This window comes from Mustela erminea, chromosome 10 (genome assembly GCF_009829155.1).
Source record: "Mustela erminea isolate mMusErm1 chromosome 10, mMusErm1.Pri, whole genome shotgun sequence".
In the NCBI taxonomy this organism is placed as follows: Eukaryota; Metazoa; Chordata; class Mammalia; order Carnivora; family Mustelidae; genus Mustela; species Mustela erminea.
In genome coordinates this window covers 74,087,626-74,113,881 of record NC_045623.1, presented here as the reverse complement: position 1 = coordinate 74,113,881, position 26,256 = coordinate 74,087,626, and the positions used below count along the sequence as shown (strand labels likewise).

Sequence of the window (26,256 nt, the reverse complement as noted above, 5' to 3'; positions counted from 1 at the left end):
ATCGCACTACTAGAAGGGGCGGTGCTGCCATGATAGAGAAGGAAACAAAAGTGAAAGCCTATCGCTGTTAGAAGCGGTTACTCTTAGGAAGAGTTCGCAATGGGCGCTTTCTGCACGGGACATTAAGCCGTATGATGGCCGACAACCACGAAGCTTCATTACCCAGGATCCGGAGGAATGGAGCAACTGGCCAGCGTGGGCCGTTGCAGCTCTGTTTTCAGAAGGCCGCTCAAATTGTCTGGTGCTGTGTCCTTTGACAGAGTATGAAATGGAGGCCCAGGGAAGAAAAGAGAGTTGTCCAAGGTCACGGAGCCAACAAATAAAAGAAGTTAAAGCAGAGGGTGACAGAAGAACGATCTAACTTTTCAGATCAACCCTAAGCCCAAAACTGTTATTACCACACTTACGGAAGCGAAAATCCTGCCCTTTGTGCTTTTTTTTTTAAGATTGTATTTATTCGACAGACACATCACAAGAAGGCAGAGAGAGGAGGAAGCAGGCTCCCCGCTGAACAGAGAGCCCAATGGGGGGCTCGATCCCAGGATCCTGGGATCATGACCTGAGCTGAAGGCAGAGTCTTAAACCCACTGAGCCACCCAAGCGCCCCGTGTTTTTTTGTTTTTTTTGTTTTTTTTGTTTTTTAAATTTCTTAACGGAGTCTCCAGTTCCAAGCAAAGAGAATGGAAGTTAAAAGTTTTTTCTTAGGGGTGCGACTGGGTGGCTCAGTGGGTTAAAGCCTCTGCCTTCAGCTCAGGTCATGATCCCAGAGTCCTGGGATCGAGCCCCACATTGGGCTCTCTGCTCAGCGGGGAGCCTGCTTCCTCCTCTCTCTCTGCCTGCCTCTCTGCCTACTTGTGATCTCCGTCTGCCAAATAAATAAATAAAATCTTGAAGAAAAAAAAGTTTTTTCTTAGTGTTAGTAGTTCAGGACCCAAACACAGATGTGCCCCATCCATCCTAGAAAACCCTGTTATGAGTTCCAGAAATGGCGAACAATTTGGCCAAGTTGTACTTGGCCTAAACTCCAAATCTTTCCTACCTTCCTACAACACCATCACTTTGGGATTGTTTTAGTAGTTGTGCTCTACCTGTCCGAACTCTGAGGGTCAGATTCTGATGCCTGAGAAACCTGGAGGGGGGAGGCAAGGACCATTCAAGTACCCTACGGACTTTAAAAGCTGGCTTCCAGAATTAAGATTTTTTAAAAAGAAAGACCCAAAATGAACACCCGGCATGGGAACCAGTCAGCACTGGTCAAGTCCCCACCCGGACTCTTTTTTTCTGTTCCCAGGAAGTGGAGGGGACTGCCAAGCCCCATCTACCGGAAGTGCCTTTTCGTGAGTACCTGGATGTTCTTGCTGCTCTGCGTTCCAATTCCCGATTCGACACTGGCAAGTATACTTACATATTTAACAGCAGGGCTGCTGCCACAATGTGCAAATTGGGGGGGTGGGGGAGGTACCGAGGGTCGAGATTAAATCGAAGCCGCTGGGAATGTCAGGCAGTTTCCCGACGATCCTTGGGTTCTCAAAGCGCGCCCTTTTCTCAGGAGGCTTGCATTTTGCAACTCTTTCCTCTGGGACGGTGGCAGTATGGGGCGTTTTCACCTAAATTGAGTGGATTGACCCTTAGGTCTTTGCCTTCCTCAGCAGTTGCCGTCCCCGGGATATAGGCTATCGGTCTCCATATAACACCCATGAGTTGGAAAGCGCATGGTCTCAGTGCAGAGAGTTCCAACTGTGGAGAGAGCGTTGAGATTTTTAAGTGGGGTGGTCAGGAAAGCCCTTATGCTTTTGACCAACAGTGAGTGTGTGGGTCCTGCAGATATGTGTGTTTGGAAGTCAGGAAGTGGATGTAAAGTGCCATCTAAGATGTACTCAGAGGCCCGGCATAACTTACCTCCCTAAGTCTTTATTGCAGAGTGAAAACATTGGCTGGTATGCAGGATTTCTCTACCTATCCCTAAGAGTTGTGACCTAGAAATAGTTCATTAAAATATTTAACTAGGTAGCAACTGTGGTTTTTGGATCTTTTAGACAGTTCATTCTCTTGGTTAACAATGAAACTCGTGTAAACAGATCTAGATTCATATTCTCAACCACTTACTGGCTGCTCACTTTAGAGTTCTTAACCATTTCCTCTTGTGTAGGGTGGGAATATAACTTTTATTTTTTGAATGCTTACTTGGTTTCAGGGACCGTTTGCAGCTCTTTACATATATCAATTCTTCCCTAGCTTTGCAAAGTGGCAGTATCGTAGCCAATGAGGTTTATCCGAGGCGCGATTATTGCTAATTGAAACATATATCAATTCTTTTTTTTTTTTAACGTTCTTAGTTTATTAATCCTCTCATGAAAAATCTGCACAATCACCAAAGATAAAGCCACTGCAGCATCTTTACTCCTTCTGTTGTCCAATTTCCAGCTCACTTTTTGCCAGCACCAACATTGGCTTTCGCAGTCCCCCTGACTTTCTTCATTCTGTTCTTGCGTTCTTTTTGCTGTTTTCTTGAGGTCTTTTTCTTCTCATACAGACCATGTCTTGCAAGTCTATGTTTGGGTTCATTTTTCTTTGCATAATCCAAGGAATCATAAATCATGCCAAAGCCAGTTGTCTTGCCACCACCAAAATGGGTTCTGAATCCAAATACAAATATGACATCTGGTGTGGTCTTGTACATTTTGGCTAGTTTTTCCCGCATTTCTGTCTTAGGTATTGTTGCCTTTCCAGGATGAAGGACATCAATAACCATTTGTTTGCGCTGAAGTAGTCGGTTGGTCATGAACTTCCTGGTCCGGATAGTTAGTTACTGTGTCATTCATGATGGCGGCTGAGCTTCAAGCAGCCGGAGAGGAAAAGAGCCTTTTTTTTTTTTTTTTAAGATTTTATTTATTTAGGGGCGCCTGGGTGGCTCAGTGGGTTAAAGCCTCTGCCTTCTGCTCGGGTCATGATTTCAGGGTCCTGGGATCGAGCCCCCATCAGGCTCTCTGCTCAGCGGGGAGCCTGCTTCCCTCCTCTCTCTGCCTGCCTCTCTGCCTACTTGTGATTTCTCTCTGTCAAATAAATAAATAAATTCTTTAAAAAAAAAGATTTTATTTATTTGACAGAGAGAGATCACAAGTAGGCAGAGAAGCAGAGAGAGAGAGAGGAGGAAGCAGGCTCCCTCGATCCCAGGACCCTGGGATCATGACCTGAGCCGAAGGCAGAGGCTTTAACCCACTGAGCCACCCAGGCGCCCCTACATATATCAATTCTTATTTCAAAAGTGAGTGAACTGCAACATGACAAAATTTAATATGTTTGCAAAATCACATACCATATAAGTGGTGAAGTCAGGATCCCAACACAAATTGTTGATTCCAGAATCTTCACTCTAACCTAACAGGCTATACTGTCTCTCAGAATCAAGGTGATGAGGTTATTGTTTTAAATGAGTAAATGCAGGGGTGCCTGGCTGGCTCAGTGGGAGCATGTGGGTGTAGAGATAACTTAAAAATACTTTTTTTAAAGAAGATTTTACTTATTTGACAGAGGGAGATCACAAGTAGGCAGAGAAGCAGATAGAGAGCAGTGGGGGGGGGGGCAGGCTCCCTGCTGAGCAGAGAGCCCAATGCAGGACTTGATCTCAGGACCCCGAGATCATGACCTGAGCTGAAGGCAACAGCTTAACCCGCTGAGCTACCCAGGCACCCTTAAAAATACTTCCTTAAAAAAAAAAAAATGAGTTAATGCATATAAAATACATAGTTACAGTTCTTGGTTCACAGCTAAATTGTATTAATTGCTACCATCATTATTTTGAGCTGTAAACACATAAGGTGATAAAAGAGAACAGAGAAGGTATAACCTTCGGTTTTAAAGATGAGAAAACTACACTTCAAGGAAGCAATTTATACAAGGTCACACAGCTGGGGAATTATAGAAGTGTTTGTAAAATACAGATCTGTCTCTGTGCAATACTTTTTCTGTTACACCAAATAGCAAAAGCTAAAAGAATGGTTCCGAGAAGAAAAGGATTATTTACTTAATGTATTACTGATTTCCAGAAAGCATTAATGATTGTTTTCAAAGGCAAATGTGTAATATGGAAAAAATTCTCAGGTTCCTACTTATACAAAATTATGCATAAAATAAAGAAAATTTAGTAACATTTTGTTTTCTATACAGCAACATGCTTCTGATTCAGCTCCTCCGCTTAGCTGTAAAAATGCGTTAATCACAACTGCCTGGTATCTTCCTGAGCAAGACTTTACGGTGGGACCCAGTATGCTTCATTTTATCCAGAAGTTTTCTCAAGCATCTTCAAAGGTTGGCTTATTCAGCAAATACTTGCAGGCACTACTTTGCTGGGGCAATAGCAATGGAAAAAAAAAGACAAATCCTTATCCTTACATGTTTAGGTGATGGGGTAAAGAGTGGGTAAAATACAAATAAGTAAAATATTTGATATTGCAAGTGGTAAGTCTTCTGCAAAACTATAAAGCAGGGAAGGGGAATAGGGAATATCAACAATAGGCTTAGGATTCCACTTAAAAATAGGGGGGTCATGGGGGCCTGGGCTCAGTCAGTCAAGCAGGTGCCTTTGGCTGGGGCCCTGATCTCAGGGTCCTGGGATCCAGCCTAATGTGGGGCTCCCTGCTGAGAAGGGAGTCTGGTTTTCCCTCTCTCTCTGTCCCTCCCCCACTGCTCATGCTTTCTCTCTTGCTGTCGCTCAAATAACTAATATCTTAAAAAAAAAATAGAGGGGCCAGAGATGCTGACTTGTGATCTCAGAGTAGTAAGTTCAAGCCCCATGTTGGGTGTAGAGATCACTTAAAAATAAAAAAATCTTTGGGCGCCTGGGTGGCTCAGTGGGTTAAGCCGCTGCCTTCGGCTCGGGTCATGATCTCAGGGTCCTGGGATTGAGTCCCGCATCGGGCTCTCTGCTCAGCAGGGAGCCTGCTTCCTTCTCTCTCTCTCTCTGCCTGCCTCTCAGTGTACTTGTAATTTCTCTCTGTCAAATAAATAAATAAAATCTTTAAAAAAAAAAAAAAAACACACAGAAAAAAAAAAATAAAATAAAAAATCTTTAAAAAAAATAGGGGTGCTTGGTAGCTGAGTCGGTTAAGCATCCGACTCTTGATTTCGGCTCAGGTCATGATCTCAAGGTCCTGGAATTGAGCCCCGAATTGGACTCCATACTCGGGGGGAGTCTGCTTAAAGATTCTCTCCCTCTACCCCTCCCCAAACTCATGTTGTCTTGCCCTCCCCGCAATAAACAAATCTTTTTTAAAAAATAGAGAGGTAAAAAGAGAGGGAATCGGCCACGCAAGTAGCTCAGGGAAGAACATTTCAAAAAAAAGGAAAAGGCCCCAGGATGGAATCATTCCTGGCATTTTAAGGAGTCACCAAGATTCTTAAATAACTTTCATTTCTTCTTTCATCCAGTGCTTTTTGAGTTACTGTTCATCTGTTAACTATTTGAAGTCTGGAATATGCTCACCAAAGCACAGAATCAGCAGTAAAGGTTACTACCTTGGGCATGTACCATGAAAGGCACTGGGGAAGTTTGTTTTGTTTTGTTTTAAAGATTTTATTTATTTGACAGAGATCAAGAGAGGGAGCACAAGCAGGAGGAGTGTGAGGAGAAGCAGGCTGAATCCCAGGATTCAGATCATGACCTGGGCCTAAGGCAGATATTTAAGGATGGAGCCACCCAGTGGTGCCCTGGGTTGTTTTTTTTTTTTTTTTCCTAAAGGCAAAGAAAAAATTACTGGCCTTGTTCTCAAGTATATTGAGACAGACAAACATATGTTGTTGTTGATGTTTTTAAGATTTTATTTGTTTGAGAGAGAGTGAGAATATAAGCAGGAAGAGTAGGAGAGGGAGAAGCAGACCCCCTGCAATGTGCAGCTCAATCCCAGGACCCTGGGATCATGACCTGAGCCAAAGGCAGACACTTAACCCATAGAGCCACCAGGCACCCTGATAAACATATGATTTAAATTCCCTGTGAAAATTACGATGGGAGTGTGCATAAAGTATAGGAGTATTAATTCAGATTGGGGAAAGCTTCATGCTGAATTTTAAAAGATAGATTTCCTAGACAAAAAAGTAGTTGTTAGGGGGCACTTGGGTGGCCAGTTGGTTAAGTGTCTGACTCATGATTTCAGCTCAGGTGTTGTGGGATCAGGCTCCACAATGAGCTTGAAGCCTTGAGATTCTCTCCCCTTCTCCCTTTGCCCCACCCCATTCCCTATCTCAAAAAAAAAAAAAAAAAGAAAAAGAAAAAAGAATGTATGTTAGAATTCTAGGCAAAGACATATAGGAAGGCAGTTAACAAGTCAGAAAATGACATGCTTGCAAGGATGCAGAGAAAGGGGAGCCCTCCTACACTGTTGGTGGGAATGCAAGCTGGTGCAGCCACTCTGGAAAACAGCATGGAGGTTCCTCCAAAAGTTGAAAATAGAGCTACCCTATGACCCAGCAATTGCACTACTGGGTATTTACCCTAAAGATACAAATGAATCTTCAGTAATCTGAAGGGGCATATGCACCCCAATGTTTATAGCAGCAATGTCCACAATAGCCAAACTATGGAAAGAACCTAGATGTCCCATCAACAGATGAATGGATAAAGAAGATGTGGTACATATATACAATGGAATACTATGCAACCATCAAAAGAAATGAAATCTTGCCATTTGCGATGATGTGGATGGAACTAGAGGGTATTATGCTTAGCGAAATAAGTTAATCAGAGAAAGATAATTATTACATGATCTCTCTGATATGAGGAAGTGGAGATGCAACGTGGGGGGTTTGGAGGGTAGGAAAAGAATAAATGAAACAAGATGGGATTGGGAGGGAGACAAACCGTAAGAGACTCTTCATGTCACAAAAGAAACTCAGGGGGGCCAGGGGGTGGGGGGAAGGGAGAGGGTAGTGGGGTCATGGACATTGGGGAGCGTATGTGCTATGGTGAGTGCTGTGGAGTATGTAAACCTAGCGATTCACAGACCTGTACCCCTGGGGCTGATAATACATTATATGTTTATAAAACAAATTTAAAAATTTAAAAAAAAAAGACATATAGGAAGGCATGGAGCTATGGAAAGTATTCAGTGTTTCTTTCTTTTTTTAAGATTTTATTTTATTTGACAGACAGAGATCACAAGTAGGCAGAGAGAGGAGGAAGCAGGCTCCCCACTGAGCAGAGAACCCGATGCAGGGCTCGATCCCAGGACCCTGGGATCATGACCTGAGCCAAAGGCAGAGGCTTTAACCCACTGAGCCACCCAGGTGCCCCAGTATTCAGTGTTTCTAAAGCTAAATTGGAAGCTGGATTACTTTTTCTATATAAAACAGCATTCCAACAGTAATTAGTGCTGCTGCTTTTGCAAGTTATAAATAGAAGAGACAGTTTAAAATGACAGATACTAAAGATATAGTCTTTACCTGTTCTTTCAGATATTCCTCTCATGGGACAAAATTAGTGGTAGGCCAAATTACATCACTCGGTTTCTTTTCAGTAGTTTTTTTTGCATGTTGTATAACTGCTAGTCTTAGCTAGCATTAACAGCACCCTGTAATTCAACCTTTACATCTGTAAAGTTTGATGTTCTAATACAAAGCAGATGGTTTGTTTTTATATTGTTTCAGTTTGGGATTAACTGAGACACTGCAGTTATCTAAAAATATGTTTTTGTCTGTTTGTTTTGTTTTCTCTGTAGATGTTTAAGTACCCTTTTCCAGTCCGACTAGGAGCCAGCAGAATAGAAACATTTTCTCTCAAGACATGTCACCAACAGAACTTTACCCCTTTGTTTCCAAGGCCTTGGTTTTTCTCTTCATTTCCAGTGTATATGAGGAAGACACAATACTATCATACTTCCCCATGCAGCTTTAAGAAGCAGAAGCAAGAAGTACTTCCAGCCAAGCCATCAAGCACCATCACTTACCTATTTGACAGCCCAAAGCCAGCATTATACATAACTCTGGGCGGACTAATCCCCTTTATTACTCCACCACTGGTCATGGTGATGACAAAGACTTATATTCCTGTGTTAGCTTTTACTCAGATGGCTTATGGAGCCAGTTTCCTAGCTTTCTTGGGAGGGATCAGATGGGGTTTTGCTCTACCAGAAGGTAGTACAGCGAAACCAGACTTCCTCAATTTAGCTAATAGTACAGCTCCTCTTGTGTTTTCATGGTTTGCTTTTCTTATTTCTGAAAGACTCAGTGAAGCTATAGTCACAGTAATGATAGGTTTGGGGATAGCATTACACATTGAACTTTTTCTTTTGCCACATTATCCCAATTGGTTCAAAGCCCTTAAGATAGTAGTCACTTTAGTTGCCTTGTTTTCATTTATAATCACTTTACTAGTTGAAGATATTTATCCAGAGAAAGGACCCAAGAGACCTGGTCAAGTAGAATAAATACAAAACTACTTTGTAGATGACGTTAGCATGTTGGCTATAAGCCTTAGAAGGCTGTATTTTGGCATCATCTTTTTCTACTTATCCTGTTTAACAACCTTTTCCTCTATCGGTGGTTATTTATTCTTCCAGATTTTTTTCGTTTCTAAAATCTTCATTTCATAGAAATTACTTGACAACAGTTTGAAAATCCCTAACAAGTCATTTTCACTTTAGATTACAGTTTTTAGTCTTTATGAATTATACATTTTAATGTTTTGTTTTGAATGTAAAATAATAAAAATGGAAATCCCTTTCTTAGAGCCTTATGATCATTGAAAAAAGAGGCACATTGTCCCACAAGAGGAAAACTTTGTATCCATTAGTGTCTGAGAATAATAGGTGGTTCCAGTGTGGAGTTTTCATTGCAGTTGCCCTGGGAATTGCATTTCCAACCCCATTTCATTGGTATAATCTATTTATATGAGCTGAAAAGGATCTGTGGCTGCTCTAAAGTCAGTAGGGAGCAGTGTCATGAGGGGAAGCCATGTTTAAAGGAAAGCTGAACATACTTTCCACTTTTTATAGACACAACTCCATATCCAAATAATACCAGCTAGTCAAAAAATTTTATTTAAAAGAATAAAGTTACTAGTATATATAAATTAGGAAAAGTCAAGTTGGAGCCATCTTGATGTTCTTACAGCGGGGCTATCTAGTTTTACAAATTAACTCATAGAGAAGCTTTTTTAAACAAGCAAAAGCAACACCTTAGAATCTAACTTGAAAATTTGGTCTCTTAAATAAATAAATAAAAATTTTTAAAAAATTAAAGGGGCGCCTGGGTGGCTCAGTGGTTTAAGGCCTCTGCCTTCGGCTCGGGTCATGATCCCGGGGTCCTAGGATCGAGCCCCGCATCGGGCTCTCTGCTCAGCGGGGAGCCTGCTTCCTCCTCTCTCTGCCCGCCTCTCTGCCTACTTGTGATCTCTGTCAAATAAAATCTTTAAAAAAAAAATTTAAATAAGAAAATTTTTTCTCTTGAGATTCTTAGTCTTATAAAAATGGAAAAACATTGGGTCCTGGGTGGCTGAGTCGTTAAGTGTCTGCCTTCAGCTCAGGTCATGATCCTGGGGTCCTGGGATTGAGCACCACATCAGGCTCCCTGCTTTGGCAGGAAGCCTGCTTTGCCCTCTTCCACTCCCCCTGCTTGTGTTCCCATTCTCACTGTCTCTCTCTCTGTGAAATACGATCTTTAATTAAGAAAAAAAAAAAAAAGGAAAAACATTTTAAATGGCATTAAGGATACAAATCAGTAAACGTTATGACCTGGTATATGTTATCTTTATATAATACAGGTATGAAATACCAGTTAACTTGACTTTGTAAGTTCAATTGTGTGTTGAAGTCCTCATCCCAATATCTCAGAATGTGACCTTATTTAGAGACAGGTCTTTACAGAGGTTACAGTGCTAAAATGAAATCCTAAAGGTAAGCTGTAATGTAATATTACTGATATTCTTATAACAAGGGAAAACTTATAAGCATGCATACAAGGAAAATGCCACATGTACATGAAGGTAGCCATCTACATTCCAAGGAGAGAAGTCTGGAATAGATGCCTTTTAGCACTCAAGGAACCAACTACCAACACCTTGATTTAGATTTCCAGCTTCCAAAACTATAAAACAATAAATTCCATTTAAACTTCTGTGTAGTACTTGGTTACAGGAGCCCTAGCAAACAAGTACACCACCACAGAGATAGACCTTATTCTGAGCATTGAGAAGCTTACCAATGAAAGACCATAGCTGAAACCACCACATAATCCTTCTTTATTAATCCAAAGAATAGTTTACAAGAACTTGATTTTGAAGGAGGGAAAGCTGATTCTTTTCAGATCTTTCCCAATTCCACTCAAGTGTTTTGGTAAGGAAACTTGTTTGCTTTTAAATTGCATGAGGACTATACAAAGTTAAAATTTATGTCAAATTCATCATCTTTCAGAATAGGGGCAAGTAACTTTTAAATTAATTGCTCAATTTCACTACACAAAGGCAGGTAAATGCACTTTGCAAGTGAATTACAGTGTATGTTTTTTTTCAAAGATTTATTCATTTGACAGAGATCATAAGTAGGCAGAGCAGCTTGCAGAGAAAGGGGGAAACAGGCTCCGTGCTGAGCAGAGTCCAATGCGGGGCTCAATCCCAGGACCCTGAGACCATGACCTGAACCGAAGGCAGAGGCTTAACCCAATGAGCCACCCAGGTGCCCCACAGTGTTATGATTCTTAAAAAAAAAAAAAAAAAAAAAAAAAAAAAACCCAAAACATCTGATTTTAGGGGCACCTGGGTGGTTCATTGGGTTAAGCTTCTGCCCTTGGCTCAGGTCTTGATCTCGGGGCCCTGGGATGGAGCCCACGTCGGGCTCTCTGCTCAGCAGGGAGCCCACTTCTCCCTCTCTCTCTGCCTGCCTTTCTACCTACTTGTGATCTCTGTCCAATAAATAAATAAAATCTTTGGGGAAAAAAACTGACTTTAAAGTACATCTGACTTTACACTGGACAGGATGTTTAGAAGTATATTAGATTGTCAAATATTTTGGAGGAAGATCACATTAATAGCTGCTCAGTAAACATTTAAATGTAAGAACTAAATGTGCAAGTCCCTACAGGTAAAACAAACAGTAAAAATCTTGGGGAATCCTATTACATTTGGGTAATCTAGGGACACTGCTAATAAACTAAGTTAATAAGTAATACAAGGAAAAGGAAAAAGCAAAAATCAACATACTTTATTAGTACATTATTTTTAAAATCATCACCTAGAAAATAATATAATAAGTATTTTTACAATTATCTTTTTACAGGGATTGTCTGGACCCATTAAGCCCAAACACAGATTGTCTTGACATGTTTCTGCCACAGCACTACAAAATGCCTTGCTTCACAGTGCCATTTCAGGTTGGCACCAGGCAATAATGAGAAATTATAGGAGTATTTTGTAAATCTCTTTTGAACCAGAAAGCAAATTCTCTGTAGAGAAATATTAAAGGCACATGAATTGGAGTTTAAATAATCTACAAATCATCTTCATTCCTTGACATTTTATAGATCACACCAGGCGCCTATGACCCTTTAGACTTTTAGGATACCCCAAACAAAGGGACACAGGTACACACTACACTACATAAGCTTTTCTTAATAAATGCATATGGTTAAATTATAAAAGAAAGTACTCTTGTGGGCCAATCCAAATATTTTGGATATGAGTGCCACCTGAGTCTTTAATGGTTACCAACAAAGATTTTCTATCTAAATAAGCTGTGATGCCTGTAATAATATACTGAAGGACTTTAAGAAAGAAAAAGGGGGAATCAGGGGTGCCTCACTGGCTCTTGATCTCAGGGTTGTGGCTTCAAGCCCTACAAAGGGTGTAGAGATTGTTTAAAAATCTTAAAAAAAAAAAAAAGAGAAAGGGGAAATCAGGAATATACAAATCAAATCCTGGAATCGCTAGATTAACCTAAATGTATGTAAGATTTTTAATATATATGGCTCCAAGCAACTGGTAGAAATAACTAAAAGTGATGACCATGTACACAAAAGAATGTTCCTCTCAGAAATAGAGAACAATTCTTTAGACTGTTTCTCAGGGGGGAAAAAAATGGAAAGTTTGAAAAGCAGTTTTGGATCAGAGGACTTTCAACTTAACACTATTGTCAATGTCTGTAAAAAGCTTCATAGGTACCTACAATTTCACCTTCTCCAAACCAGGCAGTAGATTTTGTACTAAGTTCATACTTAGGATTGCCCAAGTACAAGTAAGCTTCACAAAGCTTGATAGTCTAATAAAACTCCCTCTTCCCCAAACCAAGCAGATAATTTTTTATAACTATTTAGAAAATAGGAAAGAAATTTAATAGGTACCTATCTCTCACTGGGCTCTGTCACTCATTATATTAACGAATTGCACTAAAGGACTTTAATGAAGAACGTCCTAGTAATTCCTCACTTGCATTTTCAGCACTAAGACAACATAAGTGAGCAAAAGCTTTTTTAATCCTGTTATCAACAGGCAAAAACTTGTCTTTCTATATAAACATCTATAAAGATAGCTAGATATTTCCTACATGTCCCTCCCAGTGTATCTGCTGCCAATAAAAAGTTTGGTATCAAATAAAAGGGAGTTGTGTCACTGGCTTTTCTCTGTAGGTTCAACTGTGGTCATGGAAAATTGTGCCATAGACTGAATGTACAGACATCTTCAAACTGTCTCACTGATATTCTTACATCACACATGGGTCATGTTACAGCGTGGCTTATACTGGAGAAGCAGCTAATGGGGTTATTTGCCAAGAAGCTTCTAGCAAATCATTTTTACAAACAGGACTCTACCCCTAAGAGAATTCTAGAGCATAAACAGCATTCCTATTGGTAAGCATGGCAAATTTGAGTGAGTTCTTTATTAATTTAGGATAATATTCCATGTCTCTCCTTACTCAAATTCTTAGAAAAATAATTCTTTAGTCATTTATCTACCATATACATGGAAAACTCAATAGAATCAAAGGGTCCTATCACCAAATACATGTGTGATTTGCAAAAAGATCAGATCCTATATTTTTAAAATGTTTCTTGTGCTCCCTTATACTTTATATTTCATAGTACAGCAACACCTCCTTCACAACGACTGGTGATCATGTTACCGATTTCTGTCCATGTATCTGAATGAGGGTTATAAACTTCGACAGAGTCCAAGGTACCTGGGGCCAAGAAATCATGGCTCGAAGATCGACCTCCAGAAACATACAGAAGCCCATTGACTGCCACAACACACATGCCTGCTCTAGGCACTTTCATTGAAGCAACTTCAACCCACTTTTCCTGGTTAAGAGGAAAAAAAAAAGTTAACAGAATCATAAGATGACAATAGAGAAAACTGCTGAGAAATCAAATACTCTAGTTCTTTTTAAATATTTAAATTTCAAACTCAGAGTCCAGCAGGGAGCCTGCTTCCCCTTCTCTCTCTGCCTAATTGTGATCTCTGTCTGTCAAATAAATAAATAAATAATCTAAAAAAAAAAATCCTAGAAGAGTACAGGCAGCAATTTCTCTGAAACATTTTTCTAGATATGTCTCCTGAAACAAGAAAAAAATAAAAGCAAAAATAAACTGTTGGCATTACATCAAAATAAAAAACTTCTTTCTGCACAGCAATGAAAACAAGAAAACTAAAAGACAGCCTATTGATTGGGAGAAGATATTACAAATGACATATCTGATAAAAAGGTTTATATCCAAAATATATAAAGTACTGACTGTTACATTTCAATCCCAAAATAATCATCATCATCACCACATAATTTAAAAAATGGGTGGAAGACATGAGCAGAAATGTCTTCAAGGAAAATATGCAGATGGCCAACAGACACATGAAAAGATGCTCAACATCACTCATCATCAGAGAAATGCAAATGAAAACTACAATGAGCTATCACCTCACACCTGTCAGGTGGCTAAAATCAGCAACATAAGATGGGGCACCTGACTAGCTCAGTTGGTCAAGCATATGACCTGGATCTTGGAGTTATGAGTATGAGTCCCATATAGGGCATAGAGATTACTTTAAAAAATAAAAATAAAACACAATAAATAAGAGTTGGTGAGGATATGGAGAAAAGGGACCCCTCATGCACTATTAGTGGGAATGCAAACTGGTGCAGCCTCTGGAAAAAATAATACAAAGTTTCCTCAAAAAGTTAAAAATAGAACTATCCTACAATGGAATGGCACTACTGAGTATTTACTCCCAAAATACAAAAACACGAATTCAAAGGGATACATGCACCCCTATGTTTATTGGAGTATTATTTACAATAGCCAAATTATGGAAGCAATTCCCATGTCCATGGACTGATGAATGGATAAAGAACAGTGTGTGTGTGTGTGTGTGTGTGTGTATACACAATGGAATATAATTCACCCATAAAAAATAATGAAACCTTGCCATTTGCAACAACGTGGATGGAGTAAGTACAATTCTAAGCGAAATAAGTCAGAGAAAGAAAAATACTTTATGATTTCACTCACATGTGGAATTTTTTAAAAAGATTTTATTTATTTATATGACACAGTCCTATAAATAAAATTTATATAAATAAATTTATAAATTTATATAAATAAAATTTATATAAATAAAATTGAAAATTGAAAAATAAAAAATATAAATTTATATGAGAGTCATATAAATAAATAAAATCTTTTTTAAAAATTCCACATGTGGGCGCCTGGGTGGCTCAGTGGGTTAAGCCGCTGCCTTCGGCTCAGGTCATGATCTCGGGGTCCTGGGATCGAGTCCCGCATCAGGCTCTCTGCTCAGCAGGAGCCTGCTTCCTCCTCTCTCTCTCTCTGCCTGCCTCTCTGCCTACTCGTGATCTCTCTCTGTCAAATAAATAAATAAAATCTTTAAAAAAAAAAAAATTCCACATGTGAGTGAAATAAAGTATTTTTGACATTATATGACAGTCATATAAATAAATAAAAATTAATAATAATAATAATAATAAATAAATAAATGACAAGTAGAGAGACAGGCAGAGAGAGAGGGGGAAACAGGCTCCCCGCTGAGCAGAGATGCGGGGCTCGATCCCAAGACCCTGAAATCGTGACCTGAGCCAGAGGCAGAGGCTTAACCCACTGAGCCATCCAGGCTCCTCTCACATGTGGAATTTAAAAAAACAAAACAAACAAGAAAATGAATAAAAAAATAGAGACAAACCAGGAAACAGACTCTTAACTATAGAGAACAAACTGATGGTTACTAAAGGGGAGGTGGGAGGGAGGATGGGTGAACCAGGAGATGGGGATTAAAGAGTACATTTATTATGAAGAGTACTGTGTAAAGTATAGAATTGGTGAATCACTATATCACTATATTGTACATCTGAAACTAATATAACACTGTATGTTAATAACACTGGAATTAAAATAAAGAAATTAGGGGTGCCTCAGTGGCTCAGTGGGTTGAGCCTCTGCCTTCGGCTGAGGTCATGATCTTGGGGTCCTGGGATCGGGCCCCGCATCAGTCTCTCTGCTCAGTGGGGAGCCTGCCTCACCCCTCTCTCTGCCTGCCTCTATGCCTACTTGTGATCTCTCTGTGTCTCTGTCAAGTGAATAAATAAAATCTTTTAAAAAAAATGTTTTAATTTTAAAAACTTAATAAAAATAAAAATGAATTGAAAAATAACAAAACAAGAATGTGCCAAAAGAAGAGATTGTATGTAGCCTGCAGGCCTAAAATACTCTCTTTTTTTAAAAAAGCATTTTATTTACTTGAGAGAAAGAGGGTGAATGGGAGGAGTAGCAGACGGGGGGAGAGAAGGAGGGGTAACAATCTTAAGCAGACTTGGTACTGACCGTGGAGCCCACTGTGGGCTCTACACCCTGAGATCATGACTTGAGCTGAAACCAAGAGTCAGCTGCTCAGTTGGCTGAGTCACCCATGTGCCCTATCTGTCTAATAAAAAGTTTGCTAACTCCTGGTATACACTGTTCCCTGAAGAAATTTCAATAACCTGCTACAACCAAAATTATTCATAATGACCTTCTCCAGAGAAAATGTCTATACCCAGAAAACGGGAAAGCTAATAAAGGTCCCAAAAAATAATCAAGAGAAAAAAGAGCAAGTTATCTGGAAATAAAGTATACGATGAACAAAGTTTACAGAAACAAAGGGTGAACACCAACTATTCATCAATGCTTGAAAGTGAATTTTAGAGGACAGGAACTTAAAAAGCTTCACATCCTAGGACTCAGCCTAGCACTAGTACATTATAGACACTCAATGTATGTCTGCTGATCTGAATTTAATGACTGACTGCCATTTTATTTTAGATTTATTTATTTATTTTAGAAAGAGGGAGAGCACATGGGGAGGGAGCAGAAGGAGAGGGAGGAAGAATCTCAAGCAGACTCCTGCTGAGTGGGAAGCCTGACAAGCTTGAGCCCATGACCCTCGGATCATGACCTAAGACAAAAGCAGAGGGGCGCCTGGGTGGCTCAGTGGGTTAAGCCGCTGCCTTCGGCTCAGGTCATGATCTCAGGGACCTGGGATCAAGTCCCGCATCGGGCTCTCTGCTCAGCAGGGAGCCTGCTTCCTCCTCTCTCTCTCTCTCTGCCTGCCTCTCTGCCTACTTGTGATCTCTGTCTGTCAAATAAATAAATAAATAAATTAAAAAAAAAAAAAAAAAAAAAAAAAAAGACAAAAGCAGACACTTAACCGACTGAGCCACCCAGGTGCCCCTGTTTGCTGATCTGAATTTAAATTAAATTCTGAGGGCGCCTGGGTGGCTCAGTGGGTTAAAGCCTCTGCCTTTGGCTCGGGTCATGATCCCAGGGTCCTGGGATTGAGCCCCACGTCGGGCTCTCTGCTCAGCGGGGAGCCTGCTTCCTCCTCTCTCTCTCTCTCTCTCTCTCTCTCTCTCTGCCTGCCTCTCTGCCTACTTGTGATCTCTCTCCGTCAAATAAACAAATAAAATCTTCTTTAAAATAATTAATTAGGGACGCCTGGGTGGCTCAGTTGGTTAAGCAGCTGCCTTCGGCTCAGGTCATGATCCCAGGGTCCTGGGATCGAGTCCCACATCGGGCTCCTTGCTCGGCAGGGAGCCTGCTTCTCCCTCTGCCTCTGCCTGCCTCTCTGTCTGCCTGTGCTCGCTCGCGCTCTCTCCCTCTGTCTCTGAAAAATAAATAAAATCTTTAAAAAAAAAATAAAATAAAATAATTAATTAATTAATTAATTAAATTCTGAGATACCAAAACCGGAGACCATCCTTTGAAACTGAAGGACCTCTATTAAAAATTGAAGGCTATTAGATGATCTTAAATTACAGAATGTATGACAAAGTTGGTATTGCTGAAAAAATTCATGTTTTATTTATTTATTTACCTAGAAAGAAAGAGAGAGAGAGTGTGCACATAAGCAGGGGGATGGGCAGAGGGAGAGAGAGAATCCCAAGCAGGCTCCACGCCCGGCACGGTGCCCAACGCAGTGCTAGATCTCATGACTCTAAGATCATGACCTGAGCTGAAATCAAGAGTCAGACACTTATCTGAGCCACTCAGGTGCTCCCAAAATACTCATATTTTAAAACACAAAGATAGGGGCACCTGGGTGGCTCAGTGGGTTAAGCCTCTGCCTTCAGCTCAGGTCATGATCTCAGGGTCCTGGGATCGAGCCCCGCATCAGGCTCTCTGATCAGCAAGAGCCTGCTTCCCCACCCTCTCTATCTGCCTCTTGCCTACTTGTTATCTCTGTCTGTCAAATAAATAAAATAAAAATCTTTAAAAAACAAAAGAAAAAGGGCGCCTGGGTGGCTCAGTGGGCTAAGCCGCTGCCTTCGGCTCAGGTCATGATCTCAGGTCCTGGGATCGAGTCCTGCATCAGGCTCTCTGCTCAGCAGAAAGCCTGCTTCTCTCTCTCTCTCTGCCTGCCTCTCCATCTACTTGTGATTTCTCTCTGTCAAATAAATAAATAAAATCTTTAAAAAAAAAAAAAAACAAAAAAACAAAAAAACAAAAGAAAAAAACACAGATATTCACAAAAATATCTATAGCTGATTTAATCTTTAAAAAAAGAAGAAGGAAGATGTATCTATATACAAAAGAATACTACTTAGCCATCAAAAAAATGAAATCTTGCCATTTTCAACAATGTGGATAGAACTAGAAGGTGTTATGCTAAGCAAAATAAATAAATCAGAGAAATTCAATTATCATATGATCTCACTGACATGTGGAATTTAGGTTTAACCCACTGAGCCACCCAGGCACCCTGACATGTGGAATTTAGGAAACAAAACAGAGGATCATAGGGGAAGAGAGGAAAAAATAAAACAAGACCAAATTAAAGAGGGAGACAAACCGTAAGAGACTCTTAAGTGTAGGAAACAAACTGAGGGGCGCCTGGGTGGCTTAGCTGGTTGAGTGTCTGCCTTCAGCTCGGGTCATGGTCCCGGAGTCCGAGGTTTGAGTCCCACATGGGGCTCCCTGCTTAGTGGGGAGTCTGCCTCTCCTTCTGCCTCTCACCCCACTCTTGTGCTCTCTCTCCCATTCTCTCTCAAATAAAAATTTTAAAATCTTAAAAAAAAAAAAAAAAAGGAAAAAGAGGGTTGCTGGACAGGGGAGGGGAAAGGGGTAACTGGGTAATGGACATTAAGGAGGGCATGTGATATGATGAGCACTGGGTATTATATAAGACTGATGAATCACTGAGATCTATCTCTGAAACCAATAATTATTGTATATTAATTGAATTTAAATAAAAAGTAAATTTGGGGCGCCTGGGTGGCTCAGTGGGTTGAGCCTCTGCCTTCAGCTCAGGTCATGATCTTGGGGTCCTGGGATGGAGCGCGGCATTGGGCTCTCTGCTCAGCAGGGAGCCTGCTTCCCCTCCCCTCCCCCACCTGCCTCTCTGCCTACTTGTGATCTCTGTGAAATAAATAAATAAAATCTTAAAAAAAAAATCTCTATACTATGGTGTTCAGAGAGCATCCAGGTTGGTGAACACATCCATGTGTCAGAAGGGTGTCACACCCAAATTCTACAGAGACTCCTACACTCAAGACCTTCTGGACCTTGCCTTATATACCTCTTTATCTGGCTATCCATTTGAATCCTTTACAATAGACCACTTACACAGTGTTTGCCTGAGTTCTGTAAACCATTAGAGCAAATTACTGAACCTGAGGAAAGGATTATGGGAACCCCCAACTTGTAGCCAAGTCAGACAAGTGTAAATAAGTTAGTGGTTAACCTGAGGACCCACTACTTGAAACTGGTGTGTAAAGTGAGGAGTAATCTTTGAAAGTGACCTCTTAGCCTGTGGAGTTTTTAGGGTCAGAAATGAATGGACTTGAGGGTACCTAGTTGGTGAACATAAGAGAACTGGGAAACAGCTTGGTATGGAAAACATACACATTTGGTGTCAAAAGTATTGTGAGTAGAAAAACTCTTTTCCATTACTGGAGTTATAAACTGAACAATTCCCAGAGCTCACGCAAAGCTGGATGACATTCTAGTTTTGACTAGCCAAAATAAAGACACCTTGCTGAACAGCTAGGACATTCAATAGAGACATAAGAAGGGTCATTCTTTATTTAGTAGGAGACCTAAAGGAAACATTACTCTAGACCTTTCCTACAAAGCTTAAGAATATGTCTCAAAAGAATCAGTCTGATTGGCAAATAATTAAGCTGCTTACCAAAAGTAAACTCAATACTTCCTAAAAGAAGATATAAAATCCAAACACTCAGCAATATAACATTCACTGTGTCCACCATCCAATCAGAAGTTACTAGAAATGTGGAAAAGCAGGAATAAGGTGACTCAAACAGGAAGAATAAGTTCAACAGATACAGGTCCAAAAGTGATGGTGATAATGAGAACAACAGACAAGGACTTAAAGACAGATATTATAAATATGTTCAAGGATCTAAAGGAAAAGATGAACACAATGAGGGGAGAAATGGAAGACATTAAAAACAACAATCAAAAAGATCTTTTAGTGCCAAAAAATATATATATCTGAAATGGAAAATTCCCTAAATGTCATTAGATACTGCATATTAGAAGTGAGACAATGTAGATTAATGAACTTGAAAACACAGCAAAAGAAACCATCCAAACTGAAGCACAGAGAACAGAATTTCAGTTATGCAGGATGAATAAGTTCTAGAGATCTAATATAAAACATGGTGACTATAGTTCATAATACTATATTGTATACTTGAAATTTGGTAAGAAAGCAACTCTTACCACACATGAGAAAAGGAAAAGAGAACCTGAAACTAATACAATAGTGTATGTTTAACTACACTGGAATTTTTTTAAAAATTAGAATGGCTGGGGTGCTTGGGTGGCTCAGTGGGTTAAGCCTCTGCCTTCAGCTCAGGCCATGATCTCAGGGTCCTGGGATCGAGCCCCACATCAGGCTCTCTGCTCAGCGGGGAGCCTGCTTCCCCCTCTCTCTCTGCCTACTTGTGGTCTCTGTCTGTCAAATAAATAAATAAAATCTTGAAAAAAAAAAGTAAAAAAAATGAACAGGAAAATATAAGGTGATAAGTATGTTAATTAGGTTGATTTGGTAGTCATTTCACAACATATATCAAAACATCACATTATACACCTTAAATCTACACAATTTTTATCAAGTATACCTCAATGAAGCTGTAAAACAAAAATGAACTTAACCAGAGAGAAAAAAGATGGGAGATAAAAATTAACAGAGCCTCAGTGACCTGTGGGACAATATTAAAGTGGTCTTACATGCATGTTCTTGGAGTCTCAGAAAAAGAGCAGGAAAATATCTGAGGAAATATGGCTGAAAACATTCATTTTGATGAAAGCTGTAATCCCACAGATTCAAGGAGTTCAATGAATTCCAAACAAACACAAAACTCCAAAAAGATACACAATAATAAAATTACTGGAATCCCATGATGAACAGAAAATTGTAAAAGCCTCCAAGGAAAAAAAGACACATTATGGAACAAGGATGAGAATGACTACTGACTTCCCATCAGTAATAGAGCAAGCAGATAATTAAACAGCACCTTTTAGATGGTAGGGAAAAAATTCTATACTCAATAAAGTATCTTTCAAAAATGAAGGTGAAAAAATAGTTTCAGAAAATGAACACTAAGAGAATAAATGCCAGCAGACAAGCACTAAGAGAACTATTAAAGGAAGTTCTTCATGCAAAGAGAAAACGTTATAAGGTAGAAACTTAGTTCTACACAAAAGAATAGGACTAGGAATTATTAATATATGCATAATTATCAAAGACTTTCACATTAACATTTAATTTTAAATATAACTGACTGTTGGGGTGCCTGGGTGGCTCAGTCAGTTAAGTGTCCACCTTTGACTCAGGCCATGATCCCAGGGTCCTGGGATCCAGCCTCACATCAGGCTCCCTGCTCATTGGGGAGCCTGCTTCTCCCTCTGCCTCTGCCATTCCCCCTGTTTGTATTCTCTCTCTTGCTCACTGTCTCTAATAAATAAATAAGTAATCTAAAAAGAGAGAGAGAGAGAGAGAAAGCTAAAAATAAATAAAAATGGTTTAAAATAAAAAAGAATAAGAAAGTGAATATGATATTATTCAAAGGTTTCCTTGATACGGTATATATATAGCATAAATACATGTAACGCACAATGTAAACCCCTACAGTAACCACTAAGAAAAAGGCAAAGTTATAGTTAATTGGATAATAAAAGAGAGAAAATGGAATACTAAAACAGTCAATGTAAAGACAGAAAAGAGAGAAAAAAGGATCAAAGAATGAATTATACAAAGAGTAAAACTGTAAAAGAGGAGTCTAAAAACCAACCATATCTCCAATTACATTACATATAAATAGGAAAAACTCTATAAAGATTCCTTTTGAAAGTTGAGATTGTCAACCTGGATAAAAAAAGAGATTACAACTCTATGTTATCTTACCAGAGACGCACTTGTAAAGATGTAGATAGATTTAAAGTGGGAGGAAAGAAAAAGATGCACCACGCAAATAATCATCAAAAAATAGCTTGGCTATATCAGTTAGTCAAATTAATATCAGACAAAGTAGACTTAGGAACAAAGAATATTACTAAAGATAAAGACAAATATTTCATGACTATGAAAGGATCAATTCATCAAGAAGACAATAATCTCAACTTGTACACACTTAATAACAGAGATTCAAAATATGTTCAGGGGGTGCCTGGGTGGCTCAGTGGGTTAGGCCTCTGTCTTCAGCTCGGGTCATGATCTCAGGGTCCTGGGATCGAGTCCCGCATTGGACACTCCGCTCAGTGGGAGCCTGCTTCCCCACTTCTCTCTCTCTGCCTGCCTCTCTGCCTACTTGTGATCTCTCTCTGTCAAATAAATAAATAAAATCTTTAAAAAAAATTTACAGGGAAGGAAAAATTCTTCCTTTACTCTTAAGGCCTTCTAGCTGGACTAAGAATTAAATTTGCATCAAACAGATTAACAAGAGAAAAAAAAGTTTTATTACTTACATATACAGGCCCAATAATGTAATTGAGACCTAAAGAAGTGAACAAAGCAGTTTTTATACTTTTTAGACAGAGACAATAAATCTGTGGGGTTTTGATAGGACAAAGGAAAAGTAACTTTAGGAGCTTCAACTAGTAAGGAATTCTAAAGAGAATTTGGGCTCTGATAATAACTTAGTAAACCAGTAACAAGGATCATTTATACATTCTTCTTGGGTCTAAATTTCCTATCTGGGTAACACAGATGTCTTTTTATTTTATTTTATTTTATTTTATTTTATTTATTTATTTGACAGACAGAGATCACAAGTAGGCAGAGAGGCAGGCAGAGAGAGAGGAGGAAGCAGGCTCCCCGCCGAGCAGAGAGCCTGATGCGGGGCTCGATCCCAGAACCCTGGGATCATGACCCAAGCCGAAAGCAGAGGCTTTAACCCACTGAGCCCACCCAGGCGCCCCACACAGATGTCTTTTCACCTCCTGGTTCAAGGAGGGTACCTTTCAAATAAGAGATTTATTTCCTGTTTTTAGGGGGACAGAGGAGGGTCAGAAAAGTCCTTCTTTTTTTTTTTTTTTTTTTTTAAAGATTTTATTTATTTATTTGACAGAGAGGAAATCACAAGTAGATGGAGAGGCAGGCAGAGAGAGAGAGAGGGAAGCAGGCTCCCTGCTGAGCAGAGAGCCCGACGTGGGACTCGATCCCAGGACCCTGAGATCATGACCTGAGCCGAAGGCAGCGGCTTAACCCACTGAGCCACCCAGGCGCCCCAGAAAAGTCCTTCTTATATAGCCTGTCTCTTAAGTAACTTTTATTTAAAATCATCAATATGCCAGGGGCGCATGGGTGGCTCAGTCAGTTAAGCATCTGAATCTTGGTTTCAGCTTGGGTCATGATCTCAGGTTCCTGCAGTTGAGCCCTGTGATGGGATCCCGGCTCAGAGGGGAGTCTGTTTCTCTCCCACCAACCCTCCTCCTTCTTGAGTGCCTCTCTCTAAAAATCAATCAATAAATCTTTAAAAAATAATAAAATAATCAAGATGCCAAAGTGGTACATTTTGGGGAAGCCTGCCCTTGGCTCCTACATTCCTATACTTGAAGATTTCAACAAGCTTTCTTAATAACTGACAAAGCAATTGCACAAGTTAAAAAGAGTAGGGAAGGGGCGCCTAGGTGGCTCAGTTAGTTAAGCTATTGCCTTCAGCTCGGGTCACAATCCCAGAGTCCCGGGATCAAGTCCCATATCGGGCTCCCAGCTCCATGGGGAGTCTGCTTGTCCCTCTGACCTTCTTCCCTCTCATGCTCTCTCTCTCAAATAAAAAAAATAAACAAAAAAAATATTAAAAAGAGTAGGGAAGATTTGAACAACACTAACCAATTTAACCTAACTGACATTAATAGAACTCTACACTCAACAACAGCAGAATACAAATTCCTTTCAGGTGGATAAGGAACATTTACCAAGACAGAAATCATATAAAGTATGCTCTCTGATCACAATGGAATTAAATTAGAAATGAGTAATACAAAGATCTGGAAAGTCCCCAAATAGTTGGAAGTTAAATAACGTACTTAAAAAAATAAATTTATTTATTTGACAGAGAGAGAGAAACAGCGGGACCAGGAACACAAGCAGGGAAAGTGGGAGAGGGAGAAGCAGGCTTCCCGCCTAGCAGGGAGCCCGATGCAGGGCTCGATCCCAGGACCTCAGGATCATGACCCAAGCTGAAGGCAGACGCTTAACAACTGAGCCACCCAGGCAACCTAAATAACATACTTCTAACAACTCACTGGTCAAAAAAGAAATTACCAGGGAAATTAGAAGATATTTAAAGATAAATGCTAATTAATATACAACAAAATACATGAGTAAATAAACAAAATACAATATATTAAAATTTGGAGGATGCACTTAAAGCAAAGCTTGAAAATAATTTATAGTTTCAAATACATCGATTTTAGACCTTTCTTTTTTATAATGATTTTAAAGGTCTTAAATCAATCATTTAAGCTTCTACTTTAAGAATTTAGAATAAAGGGGTGCCTGGGTGGCTCAGTGGTTAAAGCCTCTGCCTTCCACTCAGGTCATGATCTCAGGGTCCTGGGATCGAGCTCCACCTCGGGCTCTCTGCTCAGCAGGGAGCCTGCTTCTCCCCCTCCCCTCTCTCTGCCTGCCTCTCTGCCTACTTGTGATCTCTGTCAAGTAAATAAATAAAATTTAAAAAAAAAAAGAAAAAGAATTTAGAAAAGAAGTACAAAATTTTTTAAAAACATTTTATTTATTTATTTGACAGAGAGAAAGAGATCACAAGTAGGCAGAGAGGCAGGCAGAGAGAGAAGAGAAAGCAGGCTCCCCCTGAGCAGAGAGCCCGATGCGGGGCTCGATCCCATGACTCTGGGATCATGACCTGAGCCAAAGGCAGAGACTTTAACACCCTGAGCCACCCAGGTGCCCCGAAAAAGTGTAAATTAAACAAAGCAAAACAAAACAAAAAAACAGAAGAAAAAAGATAGAGAAATCAATGAAACTAAAGATAGGCAATGAATAGAAAAAAACCTGTAACAAACAAACCTGTTAAAACCAACAAAGTTGGTTCTCTGATAAGAAAAGAAAAACTACAAATGATCAATATCATGAATAAAAGAATGCACATCACAACAGAACAGGTTATCAAAGCATTTGAAATTGTCCAACCTACCTCTTCAAAGGAATATTTTTCCACGGTATGAAGAGCATCCTGTGTCTCATTCCACCCTCCAACAGAATAGATACAGTCATTGAGTGCAGCCACACCAAGATAGGCTCTCCTGGTTCCCATCGGAGGAAGTGGAGACCAACGCTTAGAAAGTGGATCATACACTTCAAAAGAACGAAGCTCTATTCCTTCATTGCTGATGCCCCCAATTACATAAATTAAACCTGGAAACAGAATATTTTTATTCAGATGCTACAGAAAATAGAATGTAAATAATTATAAAACATAAGACTTATGATTTATGTCTGCTATGCTGAGACCATATTTAATGTAGGGCTCACATTATCCTTTAAGAGAGAAATTTGTCTTCTGTCTGGTATATCATAGCTCATATTTAAGCATGTTACAAAGAATTAGAGGTATAATTTAAAGTGGCATTTAAAGGGTATCTATGTAGTTCACTTGGTTAAGCGTCCAACTCTTGATTTTGGCTCAGGTCATGATCTTAGGGTTGGGAGACTGAGTCCTGTGTTGTCATGTTCTATGCTCAGCATGGAGTCTGCTTAAGATTCTTTCCCTCTCCTTCTGCCTTTCCCCCACCCCCATACACATGCTCTCTCTCTAAAATAAATACAACTTAAAAAAAAAAATTAAGTGGCATTTGTTTTTCAAAGAACTTACAATGCTATAACAAAACAGTCAGTCAGACATGGTTTTCCAGCTCATAATCTACTTGATGACCTCAAGTTCCAGAATCAGTGCTAACATGACATAAAAAAGGAAAGGGAGAGGGATTTTCTTTCCCCTAAAAAAATACCATGCACTTAAACTGGGAATGATATAGCTTTATTTGGTAACAGCCTACCTGTTACTCAAATGGATATAGAGAATTGAATTTAAATTAGAATAGTTATATGGCAAGATTAAGGTATTCAGGATCTTATCACTAGAGTACATTAGAATGTAAGTCACTGTGAGTTGCTTATTATATTTGATTTGAAACTTGGGTTCTAGCTCCAGCTTTGCCAGTAATCAGCTGTGGGAAAAGATAATTCACAACCTTCCTGATCTTCTGCTTGCTCATCTATAAATAAAGGGATTAAAATAGATAATC

General features: G+C 39.6%; 2 protein-coding genes, 1 non-coding gene and 1 pseudogene across 3 annotated transcripts in view; 2 read left to right on the top strand and 2 right to left on the bottom strand.

The window, feature by feature from the left end:
• Positions 1–910: 910 nt before the first annotated feature.
• On the top strand, positions 911–9,264 carry TMEM69 (transmembrane protein 69). Its single transcript, XM_032302730.1, has 3 exons — positions 911–1,391; positions 4,168–4,308; positions 7,713–9,264. Exons 1-3 carry the CDS (start codon positions 1,221–1,223, stop codon positions 8,418–8,420), a joined length of 1,020 nt encoding a protein of 339 aa, XP_032158621.1. The 5' UTR covers positions 911–1,220; the 3' UTR covers positions 8,421–9,264.
• The window catches only part of IPP (intracisternal A particle-promoted polypeptide), a 47,950-nt gene continuing 23,082 nt past the window's right edge, over positions 1,389–26,256 (bottom strand). Inside the window, 4 exon segments of the mRNA XM_032302729.1 lie at positions 1,389–1,698; positions 1,700–1,737; positions 13,161–13,281; positions 25,146–25,366. Coding sequence (XP_032158620.1) covers positions 1,546–1,698; positions 1,700–1,737; positions 13,161–13,281; positions 25,146–25,366 — 533 coding nt within the window. The 3' untranslated portion in view covers positions 1,389–1,545.
• On the top strand, positions 2,234–2,379 carry LOC116568303. The gene has a single exon (XR_004276541.1). It is a non-coding gene; the product is annotated as a U4 spliceosomal RNA (small nuclear RNA).
• LOC116567586 lies at positions 2,314–2,818 on the bottom strand (annotated as a pseudogene).